This window comes from Phalaenopsis equestris, unplaced genomic scaffold (assembly GCF_001263595.1).
Source record: "Phalaenopsis equestris unplaced genomic scaffold, ASM126359v1 Scaffold000921, whole genome shotgun sequence".
Classification (NCBI taxonomy): Eukaryota; Viridiplantae; Streptophyta; class Magnoliopsida; order Asparagales; family Orchidaceae; genus Phalaenopsis; species Phalaenopsis equestris.
In genome coordinates this window covers 337,302-359,640 of record NW_018165360.1, presented here as the reverse complement: position 1 = coordinate 359,640, position 22,339 = coordinate 337,302, and the positions used below count along the sequence as shown (strand labels likewise).

Below are 22,339 nucleotides of genomic sequence, written 5' to 3'. Positions count from 1 at the left end.
ATCATTTAAAAAATTTTAATGGAGATTAAGATAGGAAACTGAGTCTTCATCATCACAAAAATCATGGAATAAGGTAAATTGTCCTCAAATTGGGCTCAATGATAAATTATTTATGGAAAAAGGAGTGAGAAGAAAAAACCATCTCAACATATAAAAAATGCATTAAACCAATGAATATTGAAAATCTTAATCACTCAAACAGTAAGAAGCTAACAAAGATCTAACAGAGACATTTCAAGGATTTTGGCTTCAATCCTCAGATGCTTATTTGATCTTCTTTGTTTCCAAGCTCTTTTAACTTGCAATGAGAGAAGTGAGAAGTGATAGAGGGGCCAAATAATGTCAAAAGAGATGAGAGGGTTTCTGGTTGAATTTTGTTGGCTAGGTTTTCTTAGAAATAGAGCTTTAAGCAATTTCAATAATCATCACCCTCTAATAACAAGATTCTTCGCAAGAGATAATAATATAAAAGAAAATAAGAAGGCCAAGTGGGGCCATTCTAGTGTGCTTTTAGAAGGCATTTAGGAAGTTGAGCTAGTTGGGAGGTGGCTGGGTAATAGTTAGGGAACAAGAATATGTTAGATTGACGGCATTTGGAAGGGGATATGAGGCGTTCAACGGCTGCCCAGCTGAAAAACAATGGGTCAAAAAGTGAAAGGCCTAGGAGATTCCATTACCTGGAGGGCTATTATTGATGAACTAGTTTTCCCAGGCTTTTTGAAAATTTTATATACGTACCATGTGATTCAAAGCCTTAGCATTGGCATAAAATTTTACTTTTGAATCAATGATTCGTTGTTTTAGAGGTGAAGTTTACTTTTGAATCTTAAATTTTTTGGGCCTATGTAGAATTTATATATTTAAGATATGCATGTGTGATGACATAAAGTATTTTTAACAAAAATGTTTGCTTAAAAAATAAACTTAAGAATTGCTATGTTGATGTTGATCTTATGGATAAAGGACTTTTAGTTTTCTTCATGGTTCTTTGATGTTTTTGACCATGTGATGTTATCTTTCTTCACTATTTTTTATGAAATGTTGAAAGAGCAATTGTTTAGTTCCTCATTAATTTAAAGTATTTTCATAGGGCATTATATCCATGAATTGAGCATGTTTTATTAAATATTCATGATCATAATTTCTTATCACAGCTATTTGAGTTTCGTTTGATAAATCTTTAATGTCATGTTATTTGTATTTTTAGTAAATATTTTAGCTGTGTATTAATTCTACACATTTTTCTTTCTAATTCTTACATTAATTCTATCACATGTCTTACAAGTATTATGTTCCACTCTGCATTTTGTACGCTTAAACCGTACGGTCACATTTCAAATATTTTATCCTTATTTTATACCAGCCATACTGTCTCTCAAATCTAATGATTTCTCATCCATGATTCGAATTTTACAACTTATGCATATTAACAATATCATTTTTATCACTCTTAACTACAGAATACCTATTTATTTATTTATTTATTTAAAGTGATGGAAATCTATCGCTGATATTTATTGATGATAAGGTGGGCATAAGTTCATAATTTTTTTAACTTTTAATTTTTTTTAGTATGAAGCCAGATATAAATTTATACTTATGTTGCGAGCAAGATAATTTCTGCATGCCTTAGAAGCCATATCTCAATTCCAAGGACTATGCTTTGAAAAATAGAGAGTACACCACCTGAGCCAATGCTTAAATTTATTTAGCATAGACAATCTAATTTTTCCTAAAAATTACCTTTTAATCTGCATGATGCCCCTCTTATTTTATAATAAACTTAAGAAACTTCTCAATTTTACCATGCTTACACTCTAAAAGTTATATGCTCGTTACATCCTAATTTTTCTTAATAGATTTTGGATGGTTAAATTTATCACATCTATGTATCAATTAACTTTCCAACAATATTAATTGATAATTTTAATTTGATATCTATTAACATTTTATATTATGTTCCCAATATTTGCTCTATTAATTTTTAGCTTCTTATCTTTTAAAAATTTTCTCCTTTGTTTAATAAAGATGGCATTTATAAAATTTAGCAAGGGAAAATGGTCACACTTTTTATGCAACCTTTTTTTTTTGTCCTTGAACTTTTTATTTAGATAAAAATAATCTTTTACTTGAGCTAGATGAGAAATTTGTAGTCTAATCTTTTGTATCTACCGTAGTACAGGAGTAAATTGACCCACATTATTTAAAAGTGAAGTTGGCCTACTTTTTGAATGATTTGATATGATTTACTTTTGTTAAGCATTTATCGAAAGTCAGGCCCTGGTTTGAAGCATGGTAATTAACCATGGAAGTTTGTGGAAGATGTGAACATCAATTCTAAGCTAAATCGTGGCATTGAGTGAAATGAAGCTATGAATATGCCTTATGGAAATCACAGAGTTTGAATATACGAGTATATATTTGTGCTTTTTAGAACTGTTATTTATCCGAAGAAAACATAATTGGGAAATTAAGATTTATAGTTTTTTACTTTATTTTTACTCTTTGATCTTATTAACTGGTAAGTTTTTGAGCCTAGTGAAACCTTTAGTCAACCTAACCCATCGCCTATTGGTCAGTAGTTTGTATAATTGGATGAATAATTGGGGTGGTAATCACTGGTACCATGTTTCTTATAATCAAACGGTAATGTTGCTTATGATGAGCTCAAGCCTTTTTCTTCTAGTTATGTGTATTCCCATGTCCGAATGAAAGTTTACCTGCATACCGATTGCAGACTTCATCTTTTCCTTGTTCTTTATATGCCTTCAGCTCTAAATACCAAACATAATGATTGAAAAATATATCTTTATGTTGAATTCGGTGATCAAGACAACATATTTCTTATTGATACAAATAGGATTATTCAAACCCAATTACAATGGACTCAAACAAGGAAATATAAACACAATTAAAGAAATAAAAATAGAATAAAGATAAAAAGGAAACTACATAATGCAGAATAAGGGGAATTAATAAATAATGATGACTATGAAAAGCTAATAAACTTAATAAATCTAATAGTCCTCTTAAGTTGAAACATAGATGCCAATCATGTTCAACTTGGATTTGAAGTCATCAACAAAGGATGGGGAAGATTTTTGGTGAGGATATTTGCTAGTTGATAATTAGAGGGCATAAAAGGAACACAAATCTCCCCGGACTCAATCTTTTACTTAATGAAGTGCCTATCAATCTTCACATGTTTCGTATGTTCATGCTAGACTGGATTGTAAACAATGTTGATGGTGGTCTTATTATCACAAAATAGTTGCAGCGGAACGGTGGTTGACATATGAAGTTCACAGAGCATGATGCGTAACCAGAGGGCTTCACAGATCCACAAGGACATGGATTGAAATTCAGCTTCAGCACTGCTCTGAGCAATCACAGATTGTTTTGTGCTTTTCTACGTGACAAGGTTTCCCATTACAAATGAGCAATACCCCAAGGTGGAACGTCGATCATGAACCGATCCAACCCAATCAACATCAGTATAAATAACAAAAGACCGAGAGAGGTGACGAGAGAAAAACAAACATGTGCCTAATTTATCTTTTAAATAGTGGAGAATTAGATGGACAGCTTGGAAATGGTGCTCATATGGGTCATGCATGAATTGACTCACGATATCAACCGTGTTACATATGTCGGGGTGAGTGTGAGCAAGATAGATGAGTTTCCTCACAAGACGCTTGTAGTTAGTCTTGTTGACATACACAACATTGAGAATGTCAGATAATTGTTCATTGGGATCCATAGGGATAGTCACGAGTTTGTGCAAACGAAGATGATTCTCTGTCAAGAGATCAACTACATATTTGTGCTGAGATAGACAAATGCCCCGAGATGATCATACCACTTCCATGCCTAAAAAGTACCAGAGAGATCCTAAGTCTTTCAGTTCAAATGACTTAGCAAGAATGCCTTTCAAGGACTTCAATGCTGGGAGATCGTTTCCTGTAAGAACAATATTGTCAACATAGACAATTACTCGGCCATTGGCGGAATGCCGGAAGAAGAGAGTGTGATCTGATTGAGCCTGAGTAAAACCATGGCCCACAACCATCTTTGTGAACTTTTCGAACCATGCTCTTGGGAATTGCTTTAACCCATAGAGGGACTTTCGCAGCCTGCACACTTGCTCTCTGGAGGCAGTAGAGTTAAAGCCAGGAGGGAGAGACACACATACCTCTTCTGTAAGCTCTCCATTCAAGAATACATGCTTGACATTTAGCTGGAATAAAAGCTAATCTAGATGCACCGCAAGGGACAATAGGACCTGAATAGTGTTTAACTTGGCTATTAGAATAAATGTCTTTTCATAGTTAACTCTGTCTGTCTGTGAATACCCTTTGACGACCAACTGTGCTTTGTTGCATTCAAAAGATTCATCAGAGTTAAACTTGGTGCTGAACATCCATCGGCACCCGACAACTTTCTTACCTTTAAGAAGGTCAACAACGTCCCACATATGGTTTCACCAAAGGACATTCATCTCCTCCATTAGTGTCGTTTTCTAGGTTGGATTAGCAAGAGTAACCTCAATAGTAGTTGGGATATGACGGTTCGTCAGGTAGTAGCAAATGTTTTGTAGGTCGGTGGTAAATCGCGGAAAGTGACATTTTGCCATAGAATAGAGGGAGCATGTCTGATTTCATACCTTACTTGGAGAACTCTCCTCCTCATTCAGAGGAGGGATCGTGCTGAGGATGTCGTCCGGATTGGAGTCAAGGTTTTGTAAGGAGGTAGCGGGTTCCAAAGTATGGGCATTAGAACGAGTGCGCCTAGTGTAGACACAGATAGTAGGAGGAGATGATGCATTTACCGAATTAGGGGACTCACCGGATGGTGTATTCACTGAAACAGGGGACTCAGTGGTAGGAACAATGGGGGTAACATCCAAAGGTGTAGGATAAGGGATAGTGTCTAATAACCCAAACTTCCCCTCACTTGGGGCCGAGTTAGGAAAATAGGGAACACTTTCAAAGAATGAGACATCAACACTCACATAGATTTTGTTAGTGGTAGGATCAAAACACCAATACCCTTTTTGAGTGATAGAGTATCCAAGGAAGATACATTTTATGGATCTGAGATCATGTTTACTCCAATTTTTGGCAATGTTCTGAATAAAAGTAGTACACCCAAAAATCTTAGGGTCTAAGGTGGAGAAGATCTGATTGGTAGTGAATTATGACATTATGATTGCTAAGGGAGTTATGATTTTGTGAATTTTAGAGGAGACTATTTATGAGATAGGTGATAGTGAGAATGCCACCGTTCCAATACTATTTCGGTACATTGAATTGAAACATAATGAAGTGAGCAACGTCAAGGAGGTGATAGTTTTTTCTCTATGCTACCTCATTTTGCTGATGCGTGTCCATACACAAGCTATAGTGGAGGATGCTTTTATTCATCAAGAATTCACTCAAATTAGAGTTGAAAAACTCACAACCATTATTGGTTTGAAGAACTTGAATAGGAGTTTTAAATTGAGTTAAAATGAATGTGTAAAAGTTTTAGAATGTGACAACAAACTCCGATTTGTCTTTTAAAATATATACTCATGTCAGCCGAGTGTGATCGTCACTCAAAGTTAGGAATCACCGTTCATTGGTGTAGCTAGAAGTGCGAGAGGGTCCTCATATATCACTGTGAATGAGAGTGAAATGAGCGGAAGTTGTGTAAGTGTGGGGTGTGTAGTAGACCCGATGATGTTTGGCTAACTGACATGTCTCACAATTAAAATTAGAAAAATTTTATCAGAAAACATGAACAGATTTTCATTTTTTAAATATTAGAAACTAGGATGATCTAAACAACAATGCAACAACATAATGAGACATTCAATGACTCGAGATAAGCTACAACTTTTGAGGGGTGTGTCATCATTCCCTGTGCTCTTTTCTTGGAAGTAGTAGAGTCAAACTACTCTTTTAGCAGCTTCAATCATCCTTCCCGAACGATGATCCTGAAAAACATAACTATCAGGAAAGAAATTTGCAATATAATCAAAATATCATTCGTCAACTTGCTAACAAATAACAAGTTGTATTGCAATAGAGGAACATGTAAAATAGACTCCAGAGTTAAACTGGTTGTTTGTACAACTGATCCTTTACCAACAATAGAACTACAAGGGTCATCGACATTTCTGATTGTATTTTTCTTAGACTATGGATAATAAGTTGAGAAGACTTGCGAGCATCCAATCTTGTTATCCGTGGCACTCAAATCAATAATCCAGGGACTAGAGGAGGAAAAAATTGTGAGAGCCACAGGAAGAGTACCTTGTCGGACGTGAGGTAGATGCACTCGCAGAGAATTGATTGGCTCCAAATAGCTTGATCAATTGCTCGATTGGGGTTTTTCAGGGATTCAAAGGATTATAGGATGTTCCGAGTAGGAGTTGGTTGAACCATGGTAGACTTGAATGTCGCCGTAAGACCTTGACAGCAGAGAATTTTGGATGAAGGTTTGTTTGTCGGTTTACTGGGAAGTTTTGTCGGTTTAGTTTCCAACATTTATCATGAGTGTAGTTGGGTTTTTGTCAGTTATCACAAATAGGGTGATTTGCCCAAGGGGTCATGGAAGAGGGCTGAGCATGATTTGAGATAAAAGACTGGTAAGAGGTATGTTCAGTAGTTGAAAAAGCTTCTGGAACCAACAACCAGACAGATAGGAAGAAAGATGGCCGACGACTGAGGAAAAATAGCCGGTCTGGAAGGCCTTCTGAATGGCTCGACAGGTAAAACTAACAACAGAAATGTTCTGTTAAATCAGTGGTAGAAAGGTTTTCATTAAAGCAAAACAGCTTCTATACAATTCTTTGGTTCGACTAGAGACGCTGGAATGCCTCCACTCCTCAGACATCTTTTAGTTTTTAAAATAATTTTCAAGAGTTAAGTCAAGAAACTCTCAAATCTCTTATAAATTTCGACACTTCAAATAGGATATCATTAGGTCTTATAGACTTTCCACCCTTGGTTTTCTTTAAAGCCTCATCAACTTTTTTTTTTACTAATACGACTGTAAAAATAAAATATTTTATTATTATTAATGATATTAAGATCACTAAGGTCAATTGTATTTTTAGAAACTTCATTAAAATATTTATTAAAAGATTACCAAAATTTCTCACTCACCTATGTTGAATATCTTTTTCTAAGAAAATCACATTTTGATTTTCATCTTTAATACACTTTATTTGAGTTAAATCCTTACTTTTTTTTTCTATTTGTTTGGCTAGTTTATATATTTATTTTTCACCCTCCTTAGTATCTAATCTATATGAAGATCACTAAAAGCATAATTTTTAGCATCACAGATTGTTCTCTTAAGACTCGACCGATTGATATTTTTTCCAGTTATCTAAGCTTTTACATTTAAACCAATTTTTATAACATAGTTTCTTATATTTTATCTTTTCTTGTACTTATTATTCCACCACCAACTATTTTTATTTATAGAAATTTTTTCTTTTGATTCTTCAAGTATCTCTTTTGTGACTTGTTTAATAGTGTTCGTTACTTTATCCCATCTAGAGTTTGTTTCTTACTAAACATACCAAATCTTGAAATCTTGAATTTTAATTATAAAAATAATTTTATGTCTTTTAGGTACCCTCATCTAATTCTATAACAATCATTTCTTGAATTCTTTATTTTACAACTCTTAATTTTAAAATCTAAAACTAGTAATCGATGTTGAGTACTTAAATCCTTGTTTGGAATGACCTTACAATTTTTACATTCTCGACGATCTCTTTTTCTCATAAGAAAATAATTAATTTTTGTTTTATTAGATCTATTCTTATAAGTAATAATATGCTCATCTATTTTCTTGAATAAAGTATTAGCAATAACAAAATCATACGCTAAAGCAAAATTTAATATGACTCTACCTTCTTCATTAATCACTCCAGAACCGCAGTTACCATGAATATTTCTAAAATCTTCTACTAATCTACCAACATGTCCATTTAAATTTCCTCATATAAAAATTATTTCTTCAAGAGTTATCATTTATATTAATTCTTCTAAGTCATTCCAAAATTTATCTTTAGAACATCTATCTAAACCTAGTTGTGAAGCATAAAGAATTATAATTTTAAAAATCTTAGTATCAACAATAATCTTAAGGGCTATAATTCTATCTCCAATTCTATTAATTTTTACAATATTATCTTTCAAACTCTTATCTATTAAAAATCTTAGTATCAACAATAATCATGAGGACTATAATTCTATCTCCAATTATATTAATTTTGACAATATTATCTTTCAAATTATTATCTATAATTACATATACACTATTTCTAGTGCTACTCTTACCTGAATACTAAAGTTTAAAACCTAAGTTATCAATCTCCTTAGCCTTTTCTCCAACCCATTTAGTTTCTTGAATACATAAGTTTCTTGAATACCCATTTAGTTTCTTGAATACATAAGATATTTATCTTTCCATGAATCATAATATCAACTAATTTCATTAATTTAACAGTGAGAGTATCTATATTCCAATATCTTATCATAATATTAGTTTCATAGACTAACTTCTCTATCTACTTCCATCCATAATGTGGGAACCCTTACTTATTTGACACTACACCCGGTCGTCGGTATAGCGGCTCTTGCATACTTTTCACTGTATTCAGACCATACATTACGTTGCTTTCAGGGGATGCCCTAGCATTTACACAATGATAAAAAAGATTCATGTCATGATTTTTCGATAAATTTTACGTTGGCTGTTGATTACCTAACGCAACTCTCAATTTTTTACATCCGGGGCTTGGGACCCAACAATGAAAATGTTAAGGAAAAAAATCAGCAGAAAAAAAAATCACCTCCAGGGACAATCCAACAAAAAGAAACATGAAATCAGTGGCAGAAAATAGGTAATAACGGCAGGGAGGATCCAATAAAGAAAGAAAAATAGCGACAAAAAAATAAAAATTATCAGCATGGTGGTTCCAATAGAAAAGAAGTGTAGACATGAAATCAAGGACATAAAATAAGTAATAATGATAGGGACGATGCAACAGAATAAAAAATCAGTGGCAAGAAGGATCCGGTATGTAGGTGGTTGGCAGGTGGCTGATAGCTAGCGTGGAACCTCTAGTGTTAGTGCCATGACTATGATACTATGTTGAATTGGTGATCACGGCAACATATTTCTCATTGATACAAAGAGGGATTTTTAAACACCCGTTTACAATGGATTCAAACAAGAAAAGTAATAAAAACACAATCAAAGAAATTTAAAAAAGAATAAAGATAAATAAGGAACTACATAATGCAAAATAATGAAAATTATTAAATAATAACAGCTATGGAAAACCAATAAACCTAATAAATCTAATAAGGGGAATTAATAAATAATAATGACTATGGAAAGCTAATAAACCTAATAAATCTAATACTTTATTTAAGGTTTTGATCGTTCAAGTGCGTTCATCTGCATGTATCTTTGAGTATTTGAACTTTGGAAGTCTTGCACTTTCAAAGTTCAACAAACACTTCTGCAAAAAAGCATATTCAAGTTTGTTAAAAGAATTGGATGTCATTGCAACTAAGCTTTTGAAATAAGATAAAAAAATAGAGGGACTTTTCACATTTTTAAATATTTGGAACTAGAGGGTCAATTAAGCCATACCTTGGGAATCATTACGCATGCCATAGCTTCTCATCTTCTTCGTTTCCTTCTATTTGCTAACTTGAAGTTTTAGGTCAAAAGAGCTCTATGACCTGTATTTTAAACATATCTCTAAAGGTGAATTTGATGTTGACCCATGAACAGCGACATTTGAACACAAACTACATATCTGAAAGACTCTTATCATAATTCTTTGAATGATACGAATTATTGCTCCTTAACTTGTGCATAATCATACAATTCACCATCTTTGTCTACCGGATCTTTATTTTAGTTTATCATTCATCAAACCTCAAAGATCTTCTAGAAATTCCTGCGAAATTTATTATTCTTGTCTGAAACAATTTATTAAGGCATCCCAAATATTTGATTTGGTCAATTAAGCCATACCTTGGGAATCATTGCGCATGCCATAGCTTCTCATCTTCTTAGTTTCCTTCTATTTGCTAACTTCAAGTTTTAGGTCAAAAGAGCTCTATGGCCTGTATTTTAGACATATCTCTAAAGGTGACTTTGATGTTGACCCATGAACAGCCACATTTGAACACAAACTACATATCTGAAAGACTCTTATCATAATTCCTTGAATGATACGAATTATTGCTCCTTACCTTGTGGATAATCATACAATTCACCATCTTTGTCTACCGGATCTTTATTTTGTTTTATTATCCATCAAACCTCAAAGATCTTTCAGAAATTCCTGCGAAATTTATTATCCTTGTACGAAACAATTTATTAAGGCATCCCAAATATTTGGTTTGTTGTGTACAACATATCATACTCTGTTTAGTACATTGGTAGCACCTTGTCACCTCCCAAAAGAGCCCTGAGCCCTTATGGGTGACCCAGGACTTAAGTACTGCTTTTCGGCCCTACACCTAGCCGATGTGGGACTATTTGTCCGTGACATTCTCCTCCACCCAAGCACGTGACGCCCTCGTCACGAATCGGCTCCACCGAGGGTCCCACCGTGAGGCCCTTGTCACGGATCGGCTCCTCTGGGGGTCCCACTGGACCATAGAGAGTCCACACACCTGGCAGACAGTAGTCTGCTCTGATACCACTTGTCACCTCCCAAAAGAGCCCTTATGGGTGATGGGCAGCCCAGGACTTAAATACTGCTTTTCGGCCCTACACCTAGCCGATGTGGGACTATTTGTCCGTGACAACCTGTATGCTTACAAATAGGTTTACTGCTTCTGTCCAACCGTCTAGACTTGACCCCTCTCTCTATCCTTCTACTAGCATTTGATGTCTCAGACATCTTCAATTTGTTACTAGAGCCCTTTATGGCCTTCCCATACTTATAAAAAATTTGCATTTTTTGCATATAATGCAGGCATACTCTTTGTGATATATTGGTAGCACCTGCATGGTTACAAGCTGAGTTATGGCTGCACTATTATTAACTGGGCTAACAAATTAATCTACTGGTACTCAAATATTGAGAAGTTATTGGTAAACTTTCGTACACGTTGACAGGTCCCCATGATGCTTCTCACTTTGAAACGGTTTACGGTTAGGGCTTGTTTTGGATTGTCGTTATCCTGTTTCTATTTTTAGTCCTCCTTGTTAAGAAACTGAGGTAGAAAAATTTGAGGCGAGGATTAAGTAAAGGTTTGAATTCTTGTATAGTCTCTAAGATTGCCCAAAAGTTTACAAATGCTCCACTTAACCGTTGTTCGCCAAAATACCTTGTAGCAATTATAAATTTATCTAGAAAAGGGTGCAATATCCCATTTATCATTCTCATAAAAGTTGCTAGCACATTGCATAGTTTAAATGATTTGATTTTCTGGCCAAATAATCCGTCTTGTTTTGAAGGTAGTCTTTAAGGTTTTAAATTGAAATTGAGGCTTCCCTTTTGTTTTTCAGAGTTTTAGGTCAAATTTTGTAATGTTTTTCTCTATGTTGTTTTCTAATTAGAAATATCCCATTTTTGATTATCAAAGGTCTACTCTTTGATTCCTTATTGCAGCATATTTTTAGATCATTCTTTGTGTTCGAAAGCTGTTGTTATTTTTTTCCAGCAGCATGATTTAGAGGGGACCTAAATAAAAAATTAAAAATATAAAGGGACTGCTTGCTTGATGATTGGAGAGAGGAAGATGAGAGTGTAGAGAAATATTTTCTTTTTTTTTAATTCTTCCTTGAAGATACTTATAGAATACATGTTTTAGACTTTAAAACTAAACTTATGTAAATTGCTGATTAACTTTAAAATGAAAGAAATTAATTCCAAGAATAGAGGAAACTACTTCACTAGAATATATCAAACTACTTTCTAAATGAAAGAAAAACTAATTCAAATTTCCTTGAAAGTAGGAATAAATGAGGCATCAATTTTAAATTAAAGTATTAAATCCAACTGGGATAGGCTAGTTGAAAACTAAAATGACCTAACCATGTCTAACCTATTGAACTCAATGGGTTAGTCTTGATGCCATCGGTCCCTTTTCATCGGATAGTTTTGAAATGTCCGAATGCTCAAGAATTTGAATTCTTTCTTTGGCCCAAGTGGCTATGTAATGTTAGACCCAAGAATTCTCTTGTTTTTTCCTTGCTTATGGGTAATCCGATAATTTTTAACCATTCCGAAGTTCAAGAATACTATTTCTTTCTTTGGCTGAAGAGCTTAATTCTATAAGGTCCAATAAAACTGCTGTCAACATTTTTCCTATATTCTAAAGCTCAAAAGTTAAGTAACTCTATTTAAATGTAAGGACCACACTTGATTACTTTATTTTCTAAGCGCTGAGAGGTCAAGTTAATGATGAGGCAGTTTTATCAGATTTTGCAAATAAAGTTTCGCTTGCTTTGACCTGTAGAGGAACTAACACTAATATTTGAAGTTTAGTTCGCTTTTACCTGTAGAAGAACTAAGTAAAACTTTTTGCACCCACTATCTGTCAGGCCATATGATTGTTATTTTGAAATTATTCAAGAGGATAAATCATAAAAAATATAAGAATTGAATAAACCATCAACGGTGTTGATCAAGAGAGAACTCTTAGACTGTACGAGGGGTTACATCTATTGAAAATTATATAAAAGAAAATCTCGGGCAATAACTTTATTAAACGCTTTCCTTTTTCTTTTGCAAAGTTGGAAGATCTCATTTACAAATATGATATCAATTTGTTTTAGTTCATCACTGAATGAATATCTCACAATGCATGTCCAAGCAACGTTTTCTGTTGAACACTAAAAACTAAAATAGGGTCCAAAAGAAATTAGAAATTGGGTGAGTTGTAGATTTAGCCTACTTGAATTGGCTTTCTAATATAGAATTATAATAATCAATTTTTAGATTCAATGAGATTCAAATTGACTTTTCAATCAAGAAGGTTTTGAACCGACTTCTAGATCCAGAGAACAGAATTAACATCTTGATGATATTTACTATAAATCTTCTCTTACAAATAACAATCAACCTTTTTGATAGCCTTTTATGCACCCAACTTGAGCTATAAGTGAACAAATCTTATTGAGCAGCTTTATATCCATTAATATAAGGCTCATTAAGGTTAGCTGAAAAAAACTTCAATAAAATTTTTATATTGTGATATACAAATCAATAATCTTGAATATAATCTCGTTCATTCATTTATGTTCATAAATATGCTCACATTTTTTATTAAGTAGCTCTCTAAAAGCTATATAAAATACTCATTTAATAATAATTTAATTGCTTGTTTTCTCACAACTTACATTATTGTATACCTTATGTTATTTAAAATGTTATTTATATTACTAGATGTGTAGGTACGTTGAAGATATTGAATATATCGCAGTTGGATAGAATAAAAATATAATTTTGTTATTCGTAAAATACTAGAAATAATGTTGCGCATATCATGTTAATTTTAATAAACTAAATTATGAATACATTTATGATTTGTGACATGAATTTCCTTAAATTATTTACATCTTCCATATTAGGTAATTAGGCATAATTAAGGCTCGGATATGATTAGAAATTTAAGAAACTAGCTTGAGAAAAATTTTGAAGACTTCATTCATCTTTAATCTTGCTCAAACTGATTAGAAAACAAATGAATGAGCTTGAACATTGTAGTTCTCCACTCAATTTATTTCATTTATGACTACTATAAAAAACCAACCATTTGATAGTTTTCATAGAACACAACCTAATAGAATATTTTCATTCTCTTAATAGGTGAAAAACGAGCATTTTTTCCTGTGTATCTATAATAGTTAGTTTAACAAGCACACATTCACGCCTTTTCATCGCTACAAGTGTCACAAGCCTGTCTGGGCTTGGAATTATCTAAGATGGGTACAGATGATCGGACGGTAAAAAATACATTTTTCTATATTCATTTTCTATAATTAACATGTAACAAATGTAAGAGTCACGATAAAAAAATAAATAAAAATAATATAATTAAATGTTTACCTTAGCACCGATTGTCCATGTTTTTTGTAGATATTTTTCTTTCTATTACTCATCTTTTAATCAAATAATTAAAATTGAAATGGTAATTTAAAATAAAATGAGGTACAAAGTGAATACTTCTACTTATAAATTATAATAACATGATGAAAAAATAAAAATCTGCACGTCAGTTAAACTTAATAAACTAATATAAGAGCATTTGATTGGTTATCTTGTTTAATATGATCATTTAAGGTGGTTTGAAATATTAAATATCTAACTATATCATTTCTACTTCTATATTATTTTATTTACATCTATCACAAGAACAACGTCTAAAATTGTACAATTTAAGGTATACCAGTATCAATAACTCTTTTCATTTACGTGTATGAGTACTTTAGTGTCCCCGCAACTAGTATCATAAGATGGTGAACTTCATTGTACCCAATCATGCACATGCAAACACATATAATTCATATGATTCAAATGATTTCTTAATTTAATTATACTTTTACATAATTCATAACATTAGTATTTCTTAAAATAAATATTCATCTTTATGATATGACCAACATATAAAAATTGTATAAATCTATGTAATTGTTGCAATCAGATTTCAATAATAATCAATGAATTCGGTTTAGATGGATAAAAAATTACCATAGCCTAAGAGTAAGGTAGTCACTTTGATTTCACCTTAAGAAATGATCTCTTTCAAATCTTTTAAATTTCTCTTTTACAACTTCACTTTTTTCATCTGATTATATTTCATAATTGTCTAACATCAATATGTAGAAATTTATAGTTAAATTGACTATAAATGATTGCCAAAATAAGCACTAATCTTACGACCGTATTTCTTCTTCTTTTGCACAATACGGTCTAGATTTTATTGGGTTTTTAATTCAATTTCTTGTCCAAGCTAAATTATTGAAATTAATTCATAAAGTTTAATATACCTTAATAAGATTTTAATCAAAATAGTTTATATAATTAAACTATAAAATTCAGTCCATAAAGCCTTATCTTAACATTCATTCTATGACTTGATTTACTCTCTGCACGTAAGGCTTCTCCTTCAAATTTAAAACTTGTATAGTTTGAATTCCGATTTAATTAAATGTAATATTTAAAATAAACATAATAATTAAACCATTAATTAATATAATAAAATCCTAACTCACTTTAAAATGATCTGTTTGGATCCCTCCCCCCAGTCATGCACGCACTTCTTCTCCCTTTTTTAATAAGAAGCCTCGTATACATGCCTCTTCTTTTTCCCGCACGACACCAGCTTTGTCTTTAGAGCCTGAATATTTCTATGTTCAATAATGCCACATACAAGATACCCTTTATTTCTTACTCCTTTGCTTATAAAATGCATGTGAAGGCTCTCTACTAGCTGTTCTCTTTCTCCTTCCTTTTCTTTTACATGAACATGGAAGCTGATCATCATTGCTTTAATGTTTTGTCACCCTAGTTTGCTTGACAACATTTCCCACACAAAACCACGTCCTCCTCTTCCTCATTTACGCTTCAATTTGTTGATGTTATCGTTTGCACAAAATGAACATAAGGATCACTCAATTCCTTCTTCCCGCAAGTGATGTCGCTCCCGGACACGTTTTCTGTGCTCGCCTCAGCTAGGGTTTCACATGCGACCACCTCTTTCTTCTCCTCCACGAAGTCATCCACACAACTCTCTGCTTCTTGTTGTTCTGCATCTCTATTACTTGCTTGCTTTTTTTTCTTCCCTTCGGTGTTTGAGAGAGACTTAAAAGAAAAATATTGTCAAGAAAATCCATTTTTTATTACTTTTATTTCATTTTTAAGTTTTCTTATTTTATTTTGGTTATTACAATGTATCTCCTTATAAAAATTTCATCATCAAAATTTAAAATATATAAACATGGTTCAGGCCTCAAGCCTCAAATCATCTCTTATTAAGAATTCTAGATCTCAGTCATTAAAATGAAAAGTGAATGCAGTAAAATAAATATCTGAGACTAGATAACTCCACTTACATCCTATCTCAATTGAAACTTGATAACATCACATCTAAAAACACAACACACATCGTCTAAAAAAGAAATACACCATAATGACATCCATATCATGTGTAGGAAAACATCACACTCATTAGTCCATATTAGCATCAACATCATCAACAACAACTTCCTTATGCTCACTACGAGCATGGTCATAAACTTAAGGTTGAACTGACTATCTTGGTTGAATTTAGGAGCTGAAGTTGTTGATTGTATTCTTTTTTTTCCACATGCAATCTTCTGTGAAAGTGTTTCACCTGGTTTAGGTTTTTTTGAGGTTTCATGGACAAGTGAAGGGCAGTATCTAACCATTTCACTAGACTGACGTCACTAGTAGCATGTATTTGAGCCCATCAAACATTCTCCTTTATGTTGTTTTCTACACTTGACACAAGTGACTACAGTACTCTGAGGCGTGTCACCACCGAATCTATTAGAACTAAACTCGAGCTTTTTCCCATCGAATCTATCTGATTGATCACATGCTCTACATCATTAATATTCTCTCGTGCTTCTCTTTACGATTTTGTATAACATGAAAATTTTTGTTTACCCGTCTAGCGCGCTCCACTAACACTGAGTAATAATTAATTTTCAACGGTGCCAATGATTGCCGGATCGAACCCTTCAATTCAAAAAGGAATCTAGAGCATTTTTTCGGTAGTAGCGATCAACTGTGACAAATACCTTGTCAGTGTAGTTAACTACTTCGTATTTCATGAATACATTTTCTCACAGTACCAATCTGGTTAATTTGTAGTGCATTTATCTTTGAGCAGATATGGGTACAAAATGCCCAACAAACTTCTTCCAAATTACCATTATGTTGGGTATGTCCTCCAGTTTTTCCTGACGTTGCCCACACCACCATCTTTCATTTTTTCCATCTAATACAAATGTAGCTAATGATACTCTTTTTTCATCTGGACATGCCATACTATCTAATATATTCTCTATTCACATCAGCCAATTCTCCACTTCAATCAAATCTTCGGTTCCCTTAAACAATGGTGGATGTAGATTCTGAAACATCTTTATGTACTATTCACAACTACTGTTTCATTTTTACTAAACTGTGGTCTGGACTCCTGAATCACTTGTGTCATCGCCATTATCTTCTAGGTTAAGGCATTCATGTTCATAGTAATAGCAGGTGGTACTTCATTTCTTACAAATAATCTCGGATGCTTATTTTGCCTAAACTAACATAATTACTTAGTTTAAGTTAACTTAAATTTTCAATATTATTATTTTTATATTTTTTGTAATTATTATGTTGGTTCCTTCATCAAGATTGTATTATTTAATCCTAAGTCTTGTGCTTTGATACTACTTTTATCACGATTCGGTCTGGAGCTTGGAATTAACTAAGGCGAGTACAGATGGTCGGACAGTAAAAACGAAAATTTTCAATATTCATTTTCTATTACTGATAATTAACAAATGAAAGAGCTACTATAAAAAACAAATTGACATAATGCAATTAAATTTTTACCTTAGCTCAGGTTGTTCATGTATTATGTAGATATTCCCCTCATTATTACTCATCTTTTCATCAAATAATTAAACCTAAAATGTTAATTTAAAATAAAATGAGCTACAATAGTTAAAAAATACTCATAATAGTTAGTAAATACTCTACTTTTAAATTATAGCAACACAATAAAAAATTCAACATGCATGTCAGACAAACTTTAAATAAATTAATATAAGAGTATTTAACGATTTATACTGTCTAATATGATCATTCGAGGTAGTTTCAAACATTAATTATGTCTTACTGTTTCCTTTCCATATTTATATCATTTTTTTTACACCCGTCACAGGAGCATTATCTAAAAGTGTATCATTTAAGATACATCAATATCAATAATCTTTTCCATTTACGTGCATGAGTATCCTAATGCCCCACAGTTAATAGGGGTGAATTCCATCATGATTAATCATAGACACAAACACATATAATCCATATCTCTTTTCATTCAATTATAAATTTACATGATGTATAACATTAGTATTTCTAAAAATGTATATTCATTACTATGATATGACCAACATCTAAAAGAGTGTATAAGTAAGGGTACTCAATTTGATTTCACTTTAAGAAATGATCCCTGTCAAATCCTTCATCATTCTCTTTCTTAGCTTCACTTTTCTCATCTGAGTATATTTCATAATATTTTGACATTTAGAAAAAATTATTCTAACATTAATATGTAAAAATTTATCATTTAATTGATTATAAATGATTACCAAATAAGCACTAATCTTACCTTCTTATTTCTTCTTCTTTTGCATGATACAATCTAGTTTTTTATTGGCCTTTTAATTCAATTTCATGTCTAAACTAAAGTATTGAAATTGATTCATAAAGTTTAATATACCTTAATAACATTTTAATTGAACTTATTTATATATTTAAAGCATAAAAGTCAAGCTTCCAGCACATAAGGCTTTTTTCCTTCCAATTTGAAACTTGGATAGTTTGAATGCTGATTTAATTAAACATACTATTTAAATAAACATATAAATTAAATTCATTAATTATTATTTAAAATTATATGTTCGGGTCCCCCACCCTCTCAAAATCACGCACGTGCCTTTCGTAAGAAACGTTACACACATATATATTCTCCACGTACGACATAAAATTCTTCTTCAAAGCGAGAATCTTCCTATATTTGATAATGCTGCACACGAGACACCTTTTATCTCTTCCTCCTTTCACATATAAAACGCATGTGCCTACTCCCTGTTCTCGATTCTACTTGTCTTTTCTTTTCTTCTGCTCAAATGTGGATGCCGATCGCCACTGCCTTAATATTTTGTCACCCTAGTCTGCTCGACGACGGTTTCGTCCGCACAAAATTGCAACATCCTTTTCCTTCTTCACTCTTCAGCTTGCTGATGTCGTCGTATGTACAAACAAAATGGAAGGATCGCTTGATTCATTCTTTCTGCAAGTGATGTCGCTTTTGCACACATTTTCTGTGCTCGCCTCGGCCAGGCGTTCACACGTAACCCCTGTCTATCTCTTCCTTCACAAAGTAAGTCATCCACACAACTCTTCTCTTCTTATTCTCTATCTTTATCTCTTGTTAGCTCTTCTATTTCTTCCCTCAGGCGCTTGAGCGATACTTAAAACAAGAAATTTGGGGTGTTAATTTAGGTCAGCGACTTGAAAATGACTCGACCCCAATTGGGGCAGCCCGAACACGACCCGAATAATAAACATATCAAAAAACTCAACCCAAAATCGACCCAGATGCGGTTAAACCTAACCCGACCCAGACGCGGTTGACCCGAACCCGATCCTTTTAACCGTCAACTCAATTTTTTATTAAAAATTGTACTTCTGACATTTAAAAAGTAACAATAGGCAAATTAAAAGAAATCTTTATCTATATATTACTCTAGCATGATATAACAATTAAGAGCACAACCAATTTTTTCATATTTATTCGGGTCATCCTCGGGCCTCAACCCGTTAAATTCTTACGTGTCAAATTCTCAGACCTGAACTTAACTCAAAAAATATTCGGGTCCACCTAATTTTTTGAGTGAGTCCGAGTCGTGTTGGCATGTCGGGTCAATTTTTGACACCCTTCTAAGAAACTGTCAAGAAAATGGCGATTGATTCTAATTTTGACATAGGCTCGTTAAAAATTCATTTTATTTTATTTTAATTTTTCTTATTTTATGTCAGTTATTATAACAATAACCAATAAACAATAACGTTTGTCTTGTCAACTGCTCAAATGTATCATTTGGTCGCTCGTCAATATTCGTGCCTTTTAATTTGGTTAATTTGGTAACAAAATGAATTTGAAACGAAAACATTCACTAGATAGTAAATCCTTCCTCATAGCATCATGTATCCCATAAATTCTATATGTATATTGCTTCTAAAGGATGGACTTTCAAGCTCCATAGAATCATAACCGTCTTTAAGACGTGAGTAGGAAATAAAACGACTAGAGCTTTAGTCTTTCTTTCGCAAAGTCGACAGCTAAGTGAATTTAGAGAAGAAGGTATTGCTTCTCTCCCAGTTTTTCCTCGCTTTTCCTTTTTAATGGTCCTTAACTCTCCAAAGTATACAGCCGGTCAAAGTTTTATGCATAAGTTGCTAAATATCGGCATCAAAATTATATATAATTGATTAGGACTGCACTATGAACGCAAACAAATCGAGTTAAGTTTAATTCACCCCTAACTTGAGCTTGAGCTTTGACTAATTAATCGAGTTTAATTTTGAGCTCAATTTCGTATGTTTGAGTTTGCACATGAGTTGACTCATTTACTATAAAAATGAAAGAAGATTTTATTTCAAATGAAAGAAAAATTTATTTCAAACTTGTTTAATAAGTTGATGGAAATAACGAGAAGTTTGAGGATTGATAATAAGAAATTGTTTTCAAGTCATTAAAGATATGTAGTTTTTACTTGTGTTCGAACAGAAGAAGTATTGGCCAAGTATTTTTCTATTTCAATTGGATGAAATCAGGAATCGGCTTTAACTTGGATGAAATCAGGAATCGCCTTTAAGCCCATATCTTTTTGTTTTAGTTATGGATGTATTTATTGGACATTTATAGGAGAATGTATCTCGGTGCATGTTTCTCGCTAATGATATTCTTCTTATGTATAAGACTAGAGAAAGAGTTAAAAAAAATTTTGAATAATGGATGTCTTGGAGTCTAAATACCTTTGTTTTAGTAAATCTAAAACTGAATACATGGAAGGCAATTTTAGTAGTAGTAGCCCTAGTGGTAGAGTTATAACAAAGGGTGATCAAATCATTAAAAGGTATGAATATTTTTGATATCTCGGGTCCATTGTTCAAAGTGATGGTGATATAGATGGGGGTGTTAATAGTATAATTCAGGTTGGTTGGTTGAAGTAGAGGAAAACATCTGGCCTATTGTTTGACAGAAAAGTACCGTTTAGACTCAAAGAAAGTGACACTTGGAATGCTTTATGGTGTAGACTGTTGGCCTTTAAAAGAGAAGCATAAGACAAGTGTTGTTGAGATGAGAATGCTTAGGTGGGTGAGTGGCTTGACACTTATAGACAAAATGTGAATTAAATTTATTCATGAAAGGGTCGGTGTAGCTCCAGTGGCAGACAAGATTAGAGTGAGCCTTCTTAGATGGCTTGTTCACATTAAACGTCGACCATCAAAGGATATAGTTAGGAGAGTACGCATTTTAGATACAACTTATGTTAAGAAATGCAAATACTCAAAAGGTCACATGAAGCAGTAGCTTGTGTGTTTTAGGGTTCGTTTGAGACAGTTGCAGCTTTTTGTAATGGCAGATGTGAAGTTGTTATGATGATTTTAAAACTGTTGTGAGCTATATTTGCCACACTTCAGTATATCTGGATCTCAAAAGTAGCTTTTGTCACTACATAAATTTATGACAAACTGCTGGCATTAATTTTCTTTTTATTTTCTTTTACTTTTTTTTTTTTTTTGCATAAATCTGGTAGTTCTACACCCTTAATTCCTTTTTACTTGCAGCGGACCGTCTCGATTTGATTGGGATGAGACGAATAGAGCCTGGGTGTATCGACGAACTAAAGCGAACTTATATCGACTTCTCGAAGATGAAATTGAATCACTTTGCGGTAAGCCAATCTCTCTCTCCTGAACCAAAGCTGTATTGAAAACCTCCATTGTTAGAGAAAGAGATGATTACAGTTATAGATCATCAAGCTTTATAAAACCACCTAAAATTGCTATGTAGTTCTGTCATCTGTCAATAAAAATTAGAATTCCATGAGTTCCAAATGCAGATATGAGCTGATACTAACCTTAGTTTCTTGGCTGTGGAGAATATAGCATATGATTTTATTGCGATAATTATCAAAGTTTTGTATGTAATTGTTAGTAGTGATTTTATTGGCTCGGGCATCAACAACATCCATTTGAATGTCTGCACATAAAATTACTTTTTTGTAAAGAAATAATTTTATTTTTATTCATTTGATATATGGAGATAAAACTAATGAAAACTAGACTTTTAAGTAGAGCTGTCAAAACGGCTCTTCATTTGCGAACAGCTCGTGTTCGACTCGTTAAGAAGCTCGTGTTTGGCTCGTTAATTTCGTTTGATAATAAGTTAACGAGCCAAACACCTAAGATGTGTTTGTTCGTGTTCGGCTCGTTTTGGCTCGAAATACTACTCATCAAGTTTATATATTAAGTTCAAGTTTATATATT

The 22,339-nt window shown here is 32.9% G+C and overlaps 1 protein-coding gene across 1 annotated transcript in view; it reads left to right on the top strand.

Moving 5' to 3' along the window:
• LOC110032319 (frataxin, mitochondrial) overlaps positions 1-21,995 on the top strand; it is a 32,000-nt gene extending 10,005 nt beyond the window's left edge. The window contains exon 5 of the mRNA XM_020735904.1: positions 21,638-21,995. Coding sequence (XP_020591563.1) covers positions 21,638-21,767 — 130 coding nt within the window. The 3' untranslated portion in view covers positions 21,768-21,995. The remainder of the gene's footprint in view (positions 1-21,637) is intronic.
• Positions 21,996-22,339: the final 344 nt, after the last annotated feature.